The sequence below is a fragment of the Apodemus sylvaticus genome, chromosome 16, assembly GCF_947179515.1.
Source record: "Apodemus sylvaticus chromosome 16, mApoSyl1.1, whole genome shotgun sequence".
In the NCBI taxonomy this organism is placed as follows: Eukaryota; Metazoa; Chordata; class Mammalia; order Rodentia; family Muridae; genus Apodemus; species Apodemus sylvaticus.
Window position 1 is genome coordinate 46,149,104 of NC_067487.1, and position 21,428 is coordinate 46,170,531.

General features: G+C 40.0%; 1 protein-coding gene across 1 annotated transcript in view; it reads left to right on the forward strand.

Annotated features, from left to right (window-relative positions):
• Positions 1-20,012, forward strand: part of Ndufs4 (NADH:ubiquinone oxidoreductase subunit S4) — an 89,126-nt gene extending 69,114 nt beyond the window's left edge. Inside the window, exons 4-5 of the mRNA XM_052159781.1 lie at positions 1,016-1,089; positions 19,794-20,012. Of these exons, the coding sequence (XP_052015741.1) occupies positions 1,016-1,089; positions 19,794-19,897 (178 nt within the window). The 3' untranslated portion in view covers positions 19,898-20,012. The remainder of the gene's footprint in view (positions 1-1,015; positions 1,090-19,793) is intronic.
• The last annotated feature ends 1,416 nt before the right edge of the window (positions 20,013-21,428 follow it).

Genomic DNA, 21,428 nt, shown 5'->3' on the forward strand with positions numbered 1-21,428 from the left:
AATAGCAATATCTTGGAAACTGAGACATTTTAAAAAGTCTGTTTGGATTTATACACTAACAACACCAGTCTAAATTGAGGAGCACAGTTGGATGTCAGGTCTTCAAATGTTTGTTTTTTTTTGAAGTGGACTGCTGCCTTTACAAAAAACCCCACTTTTTAATGATTGAGAGTAGGTGCTGTCTTTTTGAGGATTCATAATATGGATGCTTTTTAACTGCATTCCAAGCAACCCATTATAAATAGAACATGTCACAGTCACCATGCATTTCCGACAGCCAAGCTACAGAGCATGGTGGTGCAGCGGTGAGGCTGCCACCACTGGTCCAGCAGGCTCGCTGCTTCCCGGCTGTTGCTCAGCATTCGCCTGACAGTTAAAAAGCAGCTAGGTGCTGGCAGCTCACGCCATAATCCCACCGCCTGGGAGGGAGAAGCAGGCCCAGGCAGAAAGAACCCTCTGAGTTCCAGGCCAGCCAGGGCTACGCAGAAAAAGCCTATCTCAAAAATCAATTGAGTGACCAAGAGAAAGAAAGAAAGAAAATCATTTTCTTGGACCAATGAGCTGGCTCAGTGGGTAAAAGTCAACTCCTGCAAGTTGTCCTGTGACTTCCACACGTGTACTAGGGCATGTGTAAACATGTACACACACACAGAAATATACACACAAAAATATACACATTGAGGTGTTTTCAAAAGAAAAACTGTTTTGAGTGCAGATTGCTCCATCGCCATCCTAAAGTGGAAAATCTTAAGTGAACCAACTATAAACTGATGTCTGCACCGGCACTTCTACTGCTCAGTAATGTTTAGATATTGAGATGTCAGTTTGGGACTCTTCTGGATTTTTTGTAATTTAAAGCTTTATCTTGTCATTTTTATTCAGAGATTATTACAGATAAAATAATTCTGTCATAATTTGCTTGATAGAATAACAACAGTATTTTCTAAGCATTGTATTTAAGACATTGTCTTGTAGCCAAAGCTTCATATTAAATCATGGGAATTCTTTCTTCTAGGGCTGATCCCCTCTCCAACATGGTTCTAACCTTCAGTGCCAAAGAAGATGCAATTGCCTTTGCAGAAAAAAATGGTATGACTCAGCCACCTGCCTCCTCCCTTCCTCTTCCTTCCCTCTTCCTTCCTTCCTAAATCGAGATAAGATTTTTGTGTTCTTAACCTTAAAATTACTTAAAAATATAAAATTTTTACAGATACTTAGCAGGACACCACAAAGCCAGTTTGTTCCCTGACACCCGCATGGTAGAAAGAACTAATGCCCATATGTTGTCCTTTGACCTCTGCATGAATGCAGTAAATATATGTAAAAAAAACATTTTTAAAGTGTTAAATATGGAATTTGAGCCAGAAAAAGTCTTTATGTATCTAACACAGTAATTTTTAGGCTTGTTTGTCTTTCTTCACATCAAAATTTCTCCCTGTCCTGATCCCAAAATATAAAATGGAATGTCCAATGTTACATCAAAGGCCAAACTTGAAACAGAGACAGAGGATGAGATCATTGGCTCACATATACCTTGTTTCTGGATTTTTCTGCAAAAATTCCCAACACTTAGTCACTTAAATTCTAATTGCATATATCATGAGGTGGTCTGTTTCAGTTTTAACATTTCACTGTAAAGTTTTTTCTTCTTTTGATCTAAAAATCTAATGCCCATTATTCTACCTAATAGCCTATTAATTGCTTGAAGGTAGTTATTATTATATTCATCCTAAACTTCCCTTTAAGCTTAAATGTCTACATTTACTCCTTTGGCAGATGTGGCAGGTCTAATACCAAACATAATTTCAGCCGTATGTTACATTTATGAAGCATAAGAACATGTAGAAGTAGTTTATGGCGATCTTGCTATAAACAAAATTTAAAAGTTCTTTAAAAATCATTTCCTAAGCCAGGCGGTGGTCACGCCTGTTAATCCCAGCACTCTGGGATGCAGAGGCGGATTTCTTAGTTCGAGGCCCACCTGATCTACAGAGTGAATTCCAGGACAGCCAGGGCTATAACAGAAAAACCCTGTCTCCGGGAAGGGGGGGTTGGAAATCCTGCTATTAAGCTAACATACTATAGTGGAAAGGAGGCATTGGGGCCAGAGCAGTCTCTATCCATTTTTGGTATATTTGAATCTATATTCATTTTTACAGTTAGGAGTACTTCTCATGGGCTGGAGAAATGGCTTAGTCATTAGGAATGCTGCTGTTCTTCCAGAGAACCTAGGTTCGGTTCCTAGCATACACATGGTAGCCCAGAGCTATCTGTGACTCATGCATGTGGTATCCAGATATATTTATATATCTATATATGCATGCAGGCAAGTCACATAAAATTTTAAATGGTGCATATGAAATAAGAATGTACAGTGTTTCCTGAATATTGGTAATTGGTTATGAGTCTCTGACCGCACCTGCTTCTTTGCATCTTTGCATATTGTGTCTCTTGTACTTAAAATGTACTACCGTGTATTTTTACCCAAATCATTGTGTTTGACAATATATGTGTTGCTGTGACTTTTCCTGGGAGACATGTAAACTGACGGCTATTCCCCTAGATAAAGCACCAACCAACAACAGACCAAAGAATCTATTGCTCCCGAGTCTACCTTAGTGGACCAGTGAGTTTATTGGATGGATGGCTCCAAGTTAACTATTATTGAAAAGCCCAACCATCCAGGGTGATGTCTCATAAAAACTATTTCCCTGGTGCTGACCACTCACTTTGTAGGCAGCCCCACTAAACAGTCTCCTTTCCCCAGTAAGTTTCCGTTGCTTATATAATCTCAACAAGGAGCCTGTGAGTCTCAACAGTTTCCTGAGCTTCTTTCCCTACCACAGGATGGAACAGTTGAATTTAAAGGAAATAGCCTGACAGCGTGTCATGAAATCTCTCTGTTTAATACAGAAAGTTTAATACAGCTAGGCTTCAATGTATATTTCTTATCTAGGAATGAGATAATAACTCAAGTACATTGGTAGTGTAAGGTGGTATATGTGAGAAATTAGCATTATCTACTCCATTTGATGTAAGAATGTGAAGGCACTGTAGATGTTTTCTAGAATATTTGTTGTACTTCCTCATTTAGCATTACGTAGCCTCTGATCTAAAGTCGAGTTCTGGGAGTAAACCGAACATGCTGAGCATACCCTGGGTTTAAAGCCAGACCAGCGGTATTTGAGGCCATGGCTGGTCACCATGACTGTACGATATTTGTGTCCATATGTAAAATGAGAGCTTCAGTGAGGATTAAATGAGTTAATAAAAAGCAAAGTGAGTAAATTGGATCTGACACATCGTGCATGAAAGTACATAAATATATCCTGTTAGTAATAGGCCAAAAGATTGTTCTTCAAAGACGTTTAAGTGTACTGTCCTTTGACACGTTTTGGCCAAGTTCTAAATTTCTTACATATGAAATTGTTGACTGCATAGCCATATGACTACTTTGATTCAAGATAGCATTGTGAAATATTTCTGCATTTTAATTAAGCAGCCCTATTCATGTTTTCCATCCTTTCAGCCTTCCGTACTTCATGTCTCACACCTTGCAAATTACTCATCTGGGGTTTGTATCATGAGTTCAGTAACAGGAAATCTAATTAAACTGTTAAATCCCTCGCTAGTCTTTCTCTAAGTGGTCACAAGGCATATATGACTACGGTTGCTATGTGAATTGCAGGTGTGAAGTAGACACTGCTGCTTTTGAAATCAGTTGATTTTCTAATTTGATTTACCTCCCCAGGAAAGAAAGTTGGTTAGTCAACGTCAGTAGGAAGTGTAACTTGAGAAAACTCAGCAGACAGGAACTTAGAAAACATTCTTTGTCTGTAGCACTGCAGAACTGAGTCACTGCTTTGTCTCAGCACCTTCACTAAGCCTGACGCATACATACTTATACTCTGTACCAGTGAAATTAAGGACTCTTTAGTCTCCAGAATTGAAAGTTATACCAAATGTTAGGATGATGTCATGCATCATGTTCACTGTGGAACTGTAATTTGCTGTGGTTCTTTAATAATTCTGTAACTTTCTACTTTTTCAGGTATACTGATAGCAAGGTATCTTAGTCACTGCTCTTCTGCTGTGAAGGACACCTTCACAGTTGATAATCAAGGCAACTTTTATGAAAGAACGCATTTAAGTGGACACTTTCAGTTTCAGAGGCTCAATGAACTATTACCATCCGGCAGGAGCACGGCAACAGGCGTGGTGCTGGAGGAGTAGCCCAGAGAGAGTTACAGCCTGATCTGCAGGCAGAAAGAGACTGTCTGTGCTGGGCTTTTGAAACCTCACATGGCCCCACTCCAGTGACACACTTCCTCCAACAAAGCCATACCTCTTAATCCTGACATCACTTTCGCTGACTAAGCATTCAACTATACGTGCCTATGACAGCCATTTTTATTCAAACCGCCATACAAGGTCTAAATAAATGGCTTGGAGGGCTACAGAATCCTTATAGCTTGAAAGATCTTTCTCAAATTCCCCAGCAACTCTCTCCATTATGATTTACTTCTCTTAGACTCTTGTAAGAGACATATAAATAAGCCTTCCTTTCCCTCATACCTAACATCATTTTATTGGGAGTTAATGCTATTAAAAGTTAGGCGAACCAATATCTAAATTACCAAAAGTAGGAGGACATTGAAATGCTTCAAGCAGATGGGCTGTCATATGCCTTTAATCCCTGTTCATGGAAGGCTTGAGATAGGAAGATTAGAAGTTCAAGGTTATCTTCAGCTATATGAGACCTATGTCAAAACAGATAGACAGGCAGGCAGGCAGGCAGGCAGACCGACAGACAGAAAAAACTTCCAAAGTACTGATGCATAAAGATGGCTGGATTAAGAGGTTAGCAACTAGCAAGTCCTTCAATATTGTCTTGCTGCCCTGGTTAACTTAACCAATAATGCATCACTATACTTGGTCTTTAGTACACATTGTTTTTCATATTTGAATGAGAAGGTGGGTTGGATAGGACCACCCTGTGACCTCATTGTTTTCTCTGTAGGGAAATGTGTTTGTGTTGGTAAATGTGACTATATTGAAAGTAAACTCAATGGCTCTCTGTTTATGAGTAGTGTATGTGTACTTTTCAGTAGTGCCAAGGTAAAACTGTCACAAAACAAAAAGTTAACTTATATACTCAGAATGTTCTGAAAACAGTGTATTTTTTTTTTAGTTTTTCCATTTGCCCAATATCTAAATGTTGATTTTTAGAAAGAGAAGTCATGATTGTCATTTCCTTACATAAAGTTATTTGTACAGAATTAATTCAATGAGTAGTAAATTTTTCAGATTTGCTTACTTTCTAGACATGTTTAGTGATCTCTGTTGACTTTCAGAGCGCAGGCAACAAATGTCATCATGACAAAGGTCAAAATTTAGAATAAATAATCCTATTTAGAACCCCAGGAAGCATGAATAGTCATTATTATTTATCACTCAAGGAAACTTATTAACAACTTGACCAAATTTTATTTAAAAAGTCATGGGCCAGTGAGGTGGCTCAGGCAATGAAAGCACTGATAACCTGAATTTAAATCCTTGGGATGACATAGTAGAAGGAGAGAACTCTAACTGCCTTCTCCTATGATAAAAAGTATTTTGACTGCTGCATTCTATTTAATAAGCACTTAGTCTGTTGGATAGCTTTTTATTGCTATTCCAAAATACCTAACTTAACCAAATTAAAAGTGATACATGGCCAGGCATGGACATTTCCCAGCCCGTGGGAGGCAGAAGTAGTCAGATCTCTGTGAGCTTGAAAGACAGTCTGGTCTGCATAGTGAGTTCCAGGACAGCCAGAGCTATGTAGAATCTCTCAATCTCTCTCTCTCTCTCTCTCTCTCTCTCTCTCTCTCTCTCTCTCTCTCTCACACACACACACACACACACACACACATACACACACACTGAGAGAGAGAGAGAGAGAGAGAGAGAGAGAGAGAGAGAGAGAGAGAGAGAGAGGCAGACAGACAGAAAGGAGAGAGAGAAGTGGGTACAGAGATATTTGGAGTATCTTTAAGAAAGACGGAGCCTTTCATGAGGAACCAAGGTCTAGAAACTTGATTACCACCTGTTGCAGGAAATATTAAAAAATTGAACCTGCCAATTCTCCGCAGTACCAGACTATACTCCTGTGCACCTGTCAGATCACCAACTCTCCAGCCACACCAGACCACAGGGCTCCTGCCAGGCCATCTCTCTGGCGCTTCCTCAGTTCCTCTCACTCCCATGTACCATGGTCAGCAATCTCAACACCTAATTACCCAGTAGAAACAAGGCTCTGAAAGCTTAAATAACCAGTCATATTTATATATCAATAAAATCACAATTTACAAGATGCCAATAAAAGCTTTGTCCCAATACTTCTAACCTTGTGAAATCAAAGCTTCTTGTGGCTGGAAAAGACAACACAGGTGCACATTGTTGGTGTTCTGTCTAAGCTCCACCCCACACCTACCAGGTATGCCCCGCCCCAGAGATCTGGCCCACTATAAGAGGGGCTACTTGCCCCTCCTCTTCCTCTCCGCTCTCCCACATACTCTCACCTCTCTGCCCCTTGGGCTCTCCTCTCCCCCCCATGGTCATGGCTGGCCTTCACTTCTCTACTCTCCCTCTCCCTCTCCCTCTGCCTCTCCCTCTCCCTCTCCCTCTCCTTCTCCCTCTCCCTCTCCCTCTCCCTCTCCCACTAACTCTCATCCCCTACTCTGAATAAACTCTATTCTATATCATGCCTGTGTGTGTGTGTGGTCCCTCAGGGAAAAGAGGGGCCTGCCTGGCTACCCCCTTTCCCACACCCCCCGTGCCACACTCCCTTGACCCCCAATCCTCTCCTTTTTAAGCCCCCACACACATCAACAGCCATCTTCCTTCCTCCCTACCCTCAGACTCCTCCGGCTCCTCTATCCTCAACTCTTAGTTCGCCTCCCTTTTCTCTGTTCAATCCTAGGCCTCCTACTGCCTTAATATGATTGGACTGGGAAAATCCTGCAACAACCCCCCATTACCAAAACTGCCCCAGCCAGTGGCTTTAATGGTAAATCATAAATTTAAAGAATGATAGTTCTAGACTACTGAGAGTTAGTTTTAGAAGTATGGTATAGATTTCTAGGGGAAAAAAAAAACAAGCAAAGGAATGGAAGAGTGTGAGGAGGGCATCTAAATAGAGAGTGGGAGGGTCCCACTGAGCTTCACTGTCTTGGAGTTATAAGGCTTTACTACGTGTCTGTGTGTGTGCGCGCAATGTAGCAAAGTGCATGAAATGCTGAGTCCAGGTCCTTCCCGGTGCTGGTATGCTGTTGAGTTTGGTTTCAAGGACTGGGATTTTCTCTCTTAGGGGAAAAAAGATAAGGGAATACCAGACTCCACTCCTGGCATCCCCAGCCTCTGGCAAGGACTAGGCTGCCCACATGCTCAAGGACATTTCAAGCATTTAGCCAAGAAAGAAATTGCTCACTTTTCTTTGTGGTCTTTTCACCCTGACTAGCCTAGAGAGTTTCTGTGCTTTGTTTGCATCAACAGTAGAAAAGATTTCACTCTGGCTTCTTGTTTGAGAAGTTTTCCTCAGCAGTTGCTTGGCCTTCTCGCCCTAGGGAAGAACATCTTGTCAGGAGAGTGCTTTGTGGAGGCAGCTGTTGACTTGACCTGGCAGTGCCTCAAGCAGACAGAGGAGAGGGAGGCTACCAGTCACAAGGCTTCTTCCATTAAACCCTGCTGCTCCCAGTGGTGCCACCTCTCTGACCAAGCCTTCACATGAGCCTTTGGGGGACATTTAAGTTCAAACCATAACAGTTAGATAAAGGGAATCCAGAAAAAAAATCTCACTTGGGGAAAGAAGGGCCAGAAACAGGAAGATGGGAGAAGGCCAGAGAGCCCTTGGCTCTGAGATTGCTCCTTTGGCTTAAGTCCTTGGCAGACTGAGGAACCAGCCTGACAGTACCTCTTTCAGAGCCACAACGCATACATTTCAGTGTGTGTGAAATGCCCTACAGACAGCAAATACTTTTCTGTCACACTAATGTGGGCTTTATCCTGAAGTTTTAAGGCTAATCTCCTTGAAGTATGTATGTATGTATGTATGTATATATATATATATATATATATATATCCTGATGTTTTCTGCAGTATACTTCAAGGTTGAAATATATTGCAGCATTCTTTAAAATCCTTTCATAATGTTGACATTGATTCTAAACTGTATGTGATCCTTGTTCTAGCCTTTGTTTTTGTAAGTATTTTGATATGTAAAGACGTTAAGGAGAAAGCCTGAGGTCAGTCATGGCTTCGCTTGTACAGGGCTGCTTGTGACCCAGTCTTGGCACCTGAGATTACTCTAGACCATACTGACCATTTGGTAGTGAGCACTGCTCTCCGTGTCCTGCTTAGAATTAAGCTGTGCTATTAATGTAAATAACCTCAAGATTTCAAATATTTAATGTGAAAAAACTATTAATAGTTTTTATTATGTGTTAATATTTTAAATCCTTTGAGCTAAGTAGGTGATTCCAAACTAATTTTTCATTCATTTATTTAGTGTCACTAATAAAAAATGAAATATGTTTTACACATTTCCACTGGACAGTACACATTTCCACTGGACAGAACAGTCATTAGCAGTACATAGGATATATATTGTATCTACATTCTAAATCTTTCACCAGCCAATATTTTAGATGTATATGAGAAACGAGGAGAAATTGCCTATTTTAATTTAACCAAACAAAAGTATTACACAGGTCTGTCTTTTTCCATCAGAATGTTCTCTTGAGACTAAAAGAGGTTTCCTTCCTCCATGCCGTTGCTAATTCCTAAAGTGTGCCCTCTCCTCTGCTGCCACGCCTCAATTGCACTGGAAGGCCGGCTCCCTGCTATGGGGTGGCTGAGAGTAGGAAGGGCTGAATGGCAGCCCCTCTGGCCACAGCTCATCCTTCACCTCCAGCTCTCCTAATCCCAAAATTGACAATCCAAGTGAAGAAAATTCGAACACCTCCCCCACCCCTTTGTCTTTCTGCTTTTATGCCACGCCCAATACCTCTAGCTCTGCTTGTGTCCCTGGGAACTCTTCAGATAACCTTGTTTGTAGAGAGGGGAAGAGGCTGAGGCCTCTGAAATGCAGATGAACCTTCCTTCTGTTCTTTGTGGGCTACAAAGACCAACCTTTCTCACCCAGGTGGCTTTTGTCTGTCCTTGGGCCCTGTGAAAGCTAGGCAGGAGGAGGAAGCTACCTCAGGGAGAGAGGAAGTGGGAGACTGCTGTGGAAAACTGGGATGGTGCTGCCCAAAATCTACTACCATTTACATGCTAATCAAAACCAGAAATGGCTTTTCTCCCTCTCGTTTGATCTGATTTGGAACTTTGTGACTTTTCCTCGGTTTGGCATTTTACCCCCCTGTGTTTTTCTCCATTGTTGTTAGCTGTAAAAGTCTTTGAAATTCTCAAAATGAAGGAAGGTTTTCCCCTGGAATGAGAGAGCTGAACAAGCTGTGAAATGCTTTGTGTTCCTGGAGGGTCTGTTGTGGAGGAAAACCTACCTCTGAAGACAGAGGTGAAGCCGGAAGAAACAGCTTCATGGCAGAGGGATTTAGGAGAGAACTTTATACTGATGGAGCGTGGGATTCAGGGCGCTCCACAGAATATGTCCATTAGAGAGGCGAAGGAAGGCAGAAGTCAAGGCAGATTACATTTAAGGGGGATAACGGTTAAGGTTTTTCTTTTGTTTTGTTCTTTGTTTTGTTTTTGTTTGAGATGGGGTCTTACATAGCATAGGATGGCTTAAAACTATTTTTATAATCTGGGTTATAATGGAACTCACAGTGATTCTCCTGGTGCAGGCACATATGTGCTTGAATTATAGGCATGCAACACTGTGACCAACAACTTCTAGGTTCTATGTCCTGTTCTTCGGGGAGTGCGGGAGGGGGGCGCAGGAAAAAGGACAGGAGCAAGTGGAAGGAATGGTCTGTGAGTGCCTTTCCTTCAGTTCAAGTCCTGCACTGCAGGCCAGTGCTCCAGGGGTCTCTGTAGAGACAAGGATATAGGAAGCATTGCAGTCACAGAAGAACAGCAGATGAAGAAATGCAGTAAGTTTGGTGTCAGGTAAAGGACTGTAGATTTCCAGAGTAATGTTTGTTGACCTAGAGAATAATAAGATCTAAACTAAGAAGTTAATTTTTTTTTAAAGTTTTCTGCTGTTAAGGAAAGCAGAACAAAGACTTTGATTGAAGGAAATGGAGCGGGTGGCCACTTAACAAATCTCCGGGAACTTAATGTTGTATGCTTCTGAGGAACTAGGAAGAAGGCAACCCCTGGGAGGCAAACAGATAAGGAGTGGAGGCGTGCCCAGGTAAGAAAGATAGTGAACTTCCAAGATGGCTGGCTTTTTCCTCATCCTCCACCTAACAAAAGCCTGACTTCTTAAAGCAAAGGCCTTGGAGGTGTTTCTGCTTCTCTCCTGACCACAGACCCGATAGTGGGCAGGCCCAAGAGTTAGAGGCCAGATTAGGACAAGTTACACAACAGTTGTGAGCCAATCAACAAATCTGTCTTTCTTCAAACCAGCCAACCCTAGATTAGGAAAGGGGAGGAAAACTCTTCAGATATTTAAAACCCCAGCCCTGGAAGAGTTTTGGTTTTTGACTTCCCCAACTCTCCCCACCCCACCCACTTTTGGGAGGGTCTGCTGCATGCTATGTGTCCCCACCCCCATAAATCCCTGTCTCACTTGCTGGTTCTGTCTGCTCCTTGTGGCAGTGTTTAAGATTTCTTTCCTGTTATTTGTTGTGCTTGAGATTTTCCCTGCCTTTTAATTCTTCATTGCCAGAGAAAAGGAACCCAATCAATACTCCTAGACTGGAGTACAACAGACATGCTTGTTTTGATTACCTTTTTACCCATTAATTTAAATCAGAGTGGCTAAGCATCTCTTGGCTTAACTTCTCTCCCAAAGCAGCTATTCATGCCAAATAAGTGTAGGCATTCCAAACTAACCTTTTCAGTGGGGATTTAAATGACCTTACCTGTAGAGTCTGAGAGTTGTGGGTTTGTTTTGTTTTGTTTAGGATTTCATTTTGGAATGGCAAAAATAAAAGTTGAGGGTCAAGAATTGTAGCTTAGCCATAGGGGCACATACCCAAGTGTAGACAAACCCTGGGTTTGCTATCCAGCACCAAAAAAAAAAAAAAAAAAAAAGATGTAAACACATAAGCTTGGAATAGGATCATAGTTGCCTAAAAAGTAAAACTTGGCTGCTCAATTCAAAGTCAAAGTAAAACAAAAAACAAATGGAGAGGCTAGCAGAACTGTCAAACCTTAACTCTTAACCTGAAGTCAGCAAAAACCTTTTCAAGTCATTGTAATAAACCAGAATATTTGCCATGGAAGGAAGTTGGGTACTGGAAGAATAACCTATATATTATATTATACAGGAAAACAATAACTTAGGACCTGAGCCCAGCAACATGAAGCAAACTTTGCTATTTCTACCCATTTGATAATTTTTTTCAGACTTACTGTTTTCATATGCCATAATCCAAGGAAGTCAACTTTCTGTATTCAAGTCTTTACTTCATGACATAAATATTCTTTCCCCTTGATAAATAAGTCATACCCCATCATGTTGTTCACAAAGTTTTTTCATTGTTTACATAAAAAGTTTTAATCTTTCTCATTATTGCATCAATTATCTTTTAGCTAGAGTTGCTTTGATTATGAAACCTCAAAGGGGCAAGTAGGCAATTGTGAGCTGGATGTGGTGGCTCACCCTGTGTTCCCAGCACTTGGGAGGTTCAGGCAGGAGGATCAGAAGCTCATGATTATCCTCTGTTATATGATGAATTTAACAGCATCTTGGGATAGATATGACTCTACCCCACCCCAAAAGTGCTAAATTTGATGAAATCATAGGTATTTGTACAGAATTTTGATTGAACAGAAAATGGTGTACCTTAGGAATTCTTTAGGTTTGTTGGTTCAGTTTGTTCTGTCTGCTGCTCATTGGCATTCCTTTTTTCTGGATGTAGGACTCATGGGGGTCTTGTATTCTATTTTAAAAGAAGGATAGACAGTTCTTTTAAAGCTTCAGACAAGAGCCAGAAATCAGACTAGCCTTTCTGCTATTGCTCTTTCATTATTAGATACCCAAATTCATATTTGGGTTAATGTTCTCTCAACCTTGTCATAATTAATAGCTCAGTAAACCACCTCACTTAGAAAAATCTTTATACTCATTAATGTCATTTGAGTTTAAAGACATTTATTTTGTGTCTGTGTATGTGTGTATGCATATACCTGTGCGTGTGTGTGTGTGTGTGTGTGTGTGTGTGTGTGTGTGTGTGTGTGTGTAGGTCGGAAAATAACTTGAAAGAATTGGTTTGCTCCTTCCTACATGTGTATTCCAGGGATTATATCAGGCACTCAGGTCAGCAAGCTTGGTGGCAAGCACCTTTGCCTGCCCAGCCATCCCGCCAGCATGTCACCTAAGGTTTTAATAATAATCTTAGAGAAATTATTTTTAAATAAAATGGCTGGATGGAATAATCAACCCAGTTAAAAGATACTTTTACATTCTCATGACTATAAGCATTAATTTGAAGTAATGCTGGTTTATTTTGATTGGTATGTTCAGAAAGAACACATTCAAATAGAATAAAAGTGTTTGTTTACCATTTTGGAAGTCTCCATAAGGCATCAGCAGGTTCGCCAACCACAGATAGGCATCCATCCCTACCAAAGAAGTGCCTGCCTGTGCTCGAGCCCGCTCACCAAAGCACAAGAGCATGCCCAACTCCACTTTTCTAATTTTAACATTGCCACAAAGTTTGTGACTTGCTTTTACAGACTGCCCATTTGATTGCCCTAATAAATGAAAAGAAGATAGCTCATTCATATAAACTAATAAAGCTTCACAATTTAGTGTTTATTAATTTATCTCTGTAGAACAGAGGTTATAAACTCTCTATGACCAGCTCCACTAGTATGTCTCTGACTCAGAAAAGCCTCTTTCTGTCTTTTGTGTATAGTGTGAATGAAAGAGGTGCATTTCATACCAATCAGAAAATATCAATGATGGGGTAAAGAGCAGAGCTTATGGGTCAGGGCCTAATTACGGCTCTCAAAGTTTCCTTAACCCCCATAAAGGGGGTTAAAACATTACTTGTTCCCCTGTGTCATAATATCTTGTGACTTAACCTTTTTAAATGTGTTAACAGAAAACAGCATCTAAGGTCTACAATAACTGAGGAGAACTCTTGTTTTAACCTGCCTACCTAATGTTCCCACCAATGTATTTTAAAGGTGACTCAATTTAAAACTTTGTTCTCTTACTATAAAACTTAACAGTTAGCAAACTGGAACTTGAATTTTTAGTAGATTTAATCTGTATTCCCTGGCTCTCTCATATTTGGCCTCTGAATAAAACAAACACATATATTAAAGAATTTTTACGTGAGATAAAAGAAGCCAGGCAGATGTTATACTCAGCCCAGAAAAGCAAGCCAAGAGTGTAAGCAGGGGCACTGCAAAGACACTACCAAAATGACTACTTGGCTACCTCATGGTCAGGAGAAAGGTTTTTATTGTGGATAAGAGAGAGCGTACATCTAGGGGCATCTGTAAGAGTCCAGATCAGTAAGAAAAAAAACAGACTGGACATGTCCAGTGGACTGTCCAGGGCTTCCTGTGAGAAGAATAGCAGAGAATAATGAGAGAGAATGGGGGGGGGGGAGGGCGCTTATGTATAGAGAGAGTGAGAAGTGAGCTGCGATGTAGAATATCTCTGGAATATTGGGAAGTGCGAAGGGCCAGGAGGCTAGCCTATGCTTTGAGATGTATAACAAATACACATGAAAAGGGACCTGAGGGGCCTTTGGTATGCACCCTAGGTACACTCAATAGAGAACCAGATAGATGTCTCTTCAGAGGAAGGGGAGATAGGGAAGTGGCTCTTCCCAACAGACAGAAGCAACACCCCCAACCCACCCCAGGTTCCTGAGGGGTGCTGGAAGTATGCACTTGCAACCCAATAGTCCAGAGTGAGCTGAGCCAAGCTTGTCATTTTGGACCATGACAGTGGGTTTGCCCTGTTTGGTTGCTTGGTTTTGTTTTTTAGACCTAATAAAGACATCATGAACTTATGTGGGGTAAACTGGCATTGAGATAAATTTCAAATAGAGACAAAATTGGTATTTCTAGAGTTAGGTCAGTAAGTGGGGGATAGGACAGAAGTTTTGTGCCTGTCACTGTAGCCATCCACTTTATGGGTGATAGTCATAGTCATGGTCTCTGACAGCAGAACACTGAAGTAGCAAATACTCAACTTCTATATACTTATTCTAGGAAAATGGAGGCGAGTTCATTCAAGCCTCTGCTCAGATCCTTTCATCAATTGATAACACTAATCAATTTGTAACCTCTTCTAAATACACTTTATTTAATAATTTATTGATTCATCTACAGTGATCTTGTAAACAACATACTAAATCACACCTGAACAAAACTTATCTAACATACATCTTGTCACATCATAGTCTTCTACCATGCCCAGGAACTATTTTAGTCAGTGAAACCACCCACAAGAAATAAAAATTGTGGTTGTAAATAGTCCTTGAAGAGGATTCTTGTCTGGAGTCTGAGGGCTGAACCAAGAAGACAGTGGGGTGCTTTGCTTGACCTCAGTCAGGAGGAGATTCAAAGACTGTTTCCTTTCTGTACATATTATAAGTGACCACATGCGGAGGGATGCAGAGATTTGGAGGCCACAAATGAATTTTTGTAAATCCGTGAATTTATAGGTATTACTTACCAAGGGTTTTTTGATGTTGTTGTTGTTTCTATGTAGCTCTTTGTTCCTAATCCTTGGTTGAGAGATTTTTGGCAGTTCAGTCATGAGGATGAGAATAAGGAAGAGAGAGTATTCCTTAGATGCCTGTAGAACTCTGGAATCACATTTCTTAAAGTAGTGTTCTTTCTGTGTGGTGGTTTGCTGGGGTTCCTAGTATTTCACGAGTTAAGTAGGACTGTGGGAATTCCTATGCATAACCCATTGCCCCAGATTAATTTCCACAAAATTTCTGCTCATGAATTTTAGATATTTGCATATGTCTTCTCAAGGGATTAAAAAATGTGTTCTAAATTTTTAAACCAATTTCCAGCTGTACTTTTGATTGGTTTGCTTTATGGCAAATTCTAAGTAGAATGTTTCCAATTAATGTTTTGGAAATAATTGTATTGCCATACAATCTGTATGGCAGATTGTTATTTGAAAAATTAAAGAGCCCATTGACTGTTGCATCAGAAGCTAGTGATGTTTTGCAAGATGCCAAGCTCTAGCAGGTAGGTGTAGGGTGTTTGTTATTCTAATGAATCTTCCAGATGCTGTGTGTGCTTTTTTTCTTTGCTTATTGACAGCCCAAGAAAGGATTGTTCGCCAGTTTATCCACACCTTAGTCACTTCCATATGTTTTCCAAAAGAATATCTAAGATACTGAACATCATTTCAAAGTGAGATATTTAAAGTGAAATTCCAGGAAAGGTTTCTCCCTTTCCTCTTTTGAAATGGTAGATGTCTGCTTTGCCTTCCACGAGGTGTGGTAATGCCAGACTATACTCTGGTGAAGCATCTTGAAACCTTCCATAACTACCAATGTGCCTCCCTCATTGTCTCAGAGACTTGCTTGTTCTGATCCCCGGAGGTGGTAGCAGGATCTTCCTGTTGTTTGTGTCACTTGCTGTGCTGTTGTGTTTACGCTTTGCAGCACAGTAGTAAACTGTTCCCTTCCACACAAATTCACATCAGAGTTTCTTATTATGTTATCAATGGAGAACCACCTTTCACAGGACTTTGAGAGTAAGTTTTGCCATAGGTAGTAAAAGAACAAACAAATGTGACTGTGTGTTTATTCCAGAGACATAAATGTAAATCAAAATGAATACTTTATCTCACATGAAAATCATAAGCTGACCATTGTGAGTTGGCTTGTTTTTTAAGGGCATTCATGTATGTGTGCATGTATATGCATGTATGTGAATATATGTGCAAATGTGAAAAGATTGCATTGTCATTGCATCAGAAATAGAGCAATCCAGCCACAGTGTAAAGATTTACAAAGTAAGATGGCCTGCTTTTGAAAAAGAAATTTATTATTGGACATTAAGGATCACATTTTAAGTTTCCTAAGCATTTGCCAGATGTACTTCTCTTACAAACTATTTTTGCGACAGCGTTCTACTGTGTGAGACAGCAGAGTCAACTCCTCTCCTCATGTAGGTGCTGCTGTGTGGATTTGTGGCTAATCTGTGCCATATGGCTACTCTGCAGTGGGAAGTGATGGCAGTCCCGGGAGCTCACTCTGTCCCTGGGCAGTTGCCTCGGACAGATTCAGGGACTTTGATCTTCATGTTGCACAGCTGGAAAAAGCAAGGGCTGGTTTTGAATGAACCAATAAGACGACTATGGGACCATTGTCATAGAGTGCACCTTAGCTTTATATAAGCAGTCTACAGACAGTGCACTGTTTCATATCAGATAGTTTGGATTATTTGGTTTAAAAAAAAGAAAAACAAACAAAAACTTACCTTTAAGTTGAAAAACTAGAAATTTGGATGTGAATATTTTACTGATATATTCTTGTTGCTCTATATTTCATGGAAAATTCTTTAGGAGTTTCAGAAATAAAAAAAGCAGGAGTTTATGTAGTATGTGTAAGTCATATAATTTACCCATCACTAAGTGCATGCTCAATATCTTCTTGAGTGTTGTTATTGTTATGAGTTCTGTCTTAATAATGTCCCAGAACAGAGCAGAGGTGTGATGAGTGATTGGAAATCCAGTGTTACACAGTCTTCCTTTCCTTTCACTGTCTGCTGTGACTGACATCAGCCACATGTCACCTCGTGGTGGCTGCCATTAGCCGTCCTCTTTCTAACCCCGTGCTCTCTGTCAGACAGGGCGCTTGTTTGTTCAGCTCTAGGAGCAAAGCTAGCTGTCTTCCACAGGGAACCATGAGGGGAGACTGCTTCTCCCTGGACCCTAACCAGTCCAAGTCTCTTCTGAATTGTTATAACCATCGATAACAAACGTAATCCAGGTTAGAGTCCATGAGAAAAACTAAACCAGTTTTTCATTTCTGTGTCTAAATAACCTGTCCCCTCATGGCACTGACCCGACAGCATTTTGAAAGTCTGTAACCAGAACAGATAATAGAGCTTTGCTTTAGGCTCTGATACAAGGGGAGCAGTTAGAATCCATAGGATTTGCAGGTCTCCGTTTCCTCTCAGGACATCATTACTCAACTGAAAAGTCTGTCTTGGCAGGTGGAGGAAGTGAGAAAGCATGCTCTCATCCACCATTTGGCAAAAGAATATCAGAATTCTCAAGTATGCCAACCAGTGACTGCCGTGACCAGCTTTAGAGTCAGCGTTAGAAGGCTTCTTAGCTCTTCCTCCACAGTTGTAACACTGTGGCATAGATTTGATTTTCAGGATTTTTTTTTTAAAGTCTTGTAAAAATATTTAAATAAAAATTTACACAATCAGATTGAGAGAAAGTGGGTAAAATAAAAATGGTAACTACAACATATATTTAAAGATATCCAGTTTTATGTAAGAGGTGGATAGTGTATAGCTTTAAAGTCAAAAGTCAAGTGTTAAAAAGGCTTTGACTCTTAGCCATATAATTTAGACCTATTGTCTAAGTGCTTTCTTTTTTTCTTTTTTCTTTTTTTTTTTTTGAATGTCTTGAAATGGAAATAACCATTTTATATACTTATTTTGTGAGATCAGCTTCTCTTTTTAAAGCTATATTATTTAAATTTTATGTTCATTGGTGTTTTGCCTGAATATATGTCTGTGAGAGTGTCAGATCCTCTGGGATTGGAGTTAGACAAGTTTGAGCTGCCCTGTGCGTGCTGGGAGTTGAACCTAGGTCCTGGACAAGCAGCTGGCTCTCCAGCTCGAATCAGCTTCTCTTAAGCTTCCGGCTTTCCTAATGAGGAATTACTCTGAGAGTAATACTGAGTGCATGAATTAAATAGGTATGTTTAACATGTTTTTTCTTAACCACTGTATTGTAATGAACTCACTCAATATCACACAGGTAAATTAAGGCAGCCATTCAAACATCTGCCATAGCCCAAGCTTTAGACTTCTCAGGGAACTTTATACAGTAAGAAAGGCCTGGGAGCTTCAGAGCTTCCCTTAGGGTTACACTTAAACTGCCAGTTACATTGCATGCAGTTATCCACCACAAAAAAAAAAAAAAAAAAAAAAAAAAAAAAAAAAAAAAAAAAAAAAAAAAAACTATCTTTAACTGATTAAAGATAGTCTAATGTTGAATTTGCCTTTCTGGTTTCCCATTTGCTTATGGATATTGAGTTTTGTTTGGACATTTACTGCTAACAATTGGATGGTAGAGAACCAAGTAGTTTCAGTGACAAAGTAGTTCATTGAAGGTCATGTTTTCCTTTCTCAGACAGTTACAGTAGGATACTTTGAGCTTCATGGGTTGGGTTTTATGGCATCATAGATAGTTGACTTCCAGCTATGGAGCCGCTGGCCTGAGTGCTACTCATGTAACTTTACTCCAACACTATCCTCATGAGGAGACACTAGGATTCCTTAGAATCGGTATCACTAAGAAGGCACTTGTGGCTGGACAGTGGTGGTTGCATACTTAGTTCCAGCACTTGGGATGCAGAGGCAGGTGGATCTCTGGGTTTGAAGATAGCCAAGGCTTTACAAAGAAACTCTGTCTCGAAAACCAAACAAAAAGTCACTTGTTTTGACTGTATAATACATATTTTGGACATTTTATAAATGATGGTCAAGAAGCATGAATGAAGATTAGTTATTTGAAAAAGAATCCTGAGAGAAATGAATGGTGGGAAAATGGAGTTTATAATAAAAAAATTAGAGTTGTAAGAGTGATTTAACTTAAGGAAACATGAGGGCAATGCTTCTGTCCAAGGAGGAGTGTTGATTGGAATGTTCCCTAAACACTAAAGGGCACTCGAGGGCACTCAGAACAGAGATGCTCTCCAAGTAAGTTCAGTCTCCAGAGTTTAAAACACACACACAAAAAGCATTTGGAGAAAAGATACAAACTCAGAAAACATTTTGACCAAAGGCTCTCAGTTTGGTTTGCCTTAAAATCTCCTGAAATTGAGAGTGTAAGTATAACTTAACTCTCCAGCCCCCACCAGATATTGTTTAGGTTCAACTGGCTTTTAGTCAGGTCTCAGTACTTGCATAGTTGGTTATGATTCAAACTAATCACCTAACCATTAAACAAAGGTTGAAAATAAGTTTTTACTTTAGTTAGTAAGGGGACAGAACTTGGTAATCTCAAGAGGAGTGATGGAGTGGAGGATAGGGAGAACTTTAGTATTTCAGATGTGTTCAGACCCTAGGCCTTAGAGCAGTGAGGTTAGCTATATTGTTGAATGTCCTTTGTACTGTTAAAGATGTCACATATTAACCCATGTATAGAAATCTGACTTTCTATAACCTTATAACTAAGCAAGAAATTTTTAGTAGAAATTAAATCATAGGTTACTCCTTCACTTTGAAATATGACAGCTCATCTTCAGGCAGTGTTTGGACTTTTGCACACAGGATTGAGAGGAAACAAATTACTAAATTTATATTTCAAATGTGTTGACATTTATTTTTGTTGATAAATGAACATGAAATTATACAAGTTAGCCTCTGCTTGCTTGCTGTATTTCTTAAGTATCCTCATTAATTCTGTTCCTGTGGGGTTTGTTTTGGTTTTGTTTTCCATCTAGGATGGAGCTATGACGTGGAAGAGAAGAAGGTTCCGAAACCCAAGTCCAAGTCTTATGGTGCAAACTTTTCTTGGAACAAAAGAACAAGAGTGTCTACAAAATAGGCTGGAGCTGGCTGCATTTCTGCTTGCCTGCAACTGAAGTGTCAGCTGTGCACTATTTATAGTCCATGGATAATGCACCTCTTAATCTCCTAATAAATGTGACCTTTAAACTACAGGTACACTTGGCAGTTTCTATTTTAAGTGTTTTTGATGTCTTACACTGAACACATTACAATTTCCTGCACAGACAGATGTGAGACGTTCACCCCTCTAGGAAATCAGAGCACTTAGAACCTCCTAATGTGAATGTCTGGAATCAGCTGCAGCCTATGTGGTTGCTGGCTGCTTTTTATAGCCACTCAAGTCAATATCATACATAAACTCCAAGCCATCGTTACTAAACTACTCTCTGGGGAATTCTTTTGTCACAGGTAGAGAAGGATATGATTATACTACAACCCAATGACCCTCAACTTAATTTCCTTATAGCCAATGTTCTCCTGTTTTACTGGAGATTTGTATTTTCTCAGTGCTTATGAACATAAAAGGATTTGTCTATAGAAGTTAAGCCCGTTCTTCCCAGTCCCATGCTCCCGAAAATAAGACTCAGACTCAAAATATATTTACAAATACCTTGGCCATATTGCTGGGCTTTTCTCTGACTAGATCATAACTTAAATCATCCCATTTATTCTAATCTACATTCTGCCATGTGGCTTATTACTTGGGCTCAGGTACCATATGTCCGTTTCCTCCCCTCTTCCTGGGAGAATCTTCCTTGCCTGGCTCTATCCCAGAATTCTTTCTGCCTCCCAGATGTCCACCTGCTAGTCCACCTTTTCCTATAGGCCGGAGGCTTTTTAATTGATAGGTGATGCATCCATACAATACACAAGATATTCTCTCTACATTTGTCCATACCAGTTTCTGCCATTTGACATCTGATGATTGTGAGAACTTCCAATGGAGATCTTTCATTCTTAGGAAATAAATTCAATACAAAATAAAACCAAGTGTTTGGAGACCTTTAGTGTTGCTATTATGTTTTTAAAATATAAATAAACAGACTTTACTGCATATTTTACTGTGGCCTAAATGATTACCCATGAAGCCATGTTCTCACTGGGCTCTTAGAAAGTCCCATGGCTTCTAACCTGCATAAACACCTTATTAGGGAGACACATTTCCAATTTTTCTAAGAAGAGAAATCAAGACTTAAAAAGGATTAAATAGTAGACTCAGGATGAATGACACTGGTCCCAGGTACTAAAGGTGACACCGGAGTTGCCTTCTTCAAACCCATGAACTTTGTTGCTTATAGTAGCTATAGAGAAATGTGCTTTAACAATAGCAGATTATTTCTTTATGTTACATGTTCTTCATTGTGCACGTTTACATTTTTTCCTGTTATTTCATGTATATCAATGGTAACACATTGCCTTAGCTCACAACAGTGCACCAGAGAATACAGTTTTCTTCTGAGGAGCACATTGGCAGTCGTTTAAAAACAAGTGAATGAATGCACACTGCATTTCATTAAAAAAAAAAAAAATCCACCTCTATTTAAACAGCTAAGGATGGACACAGATAA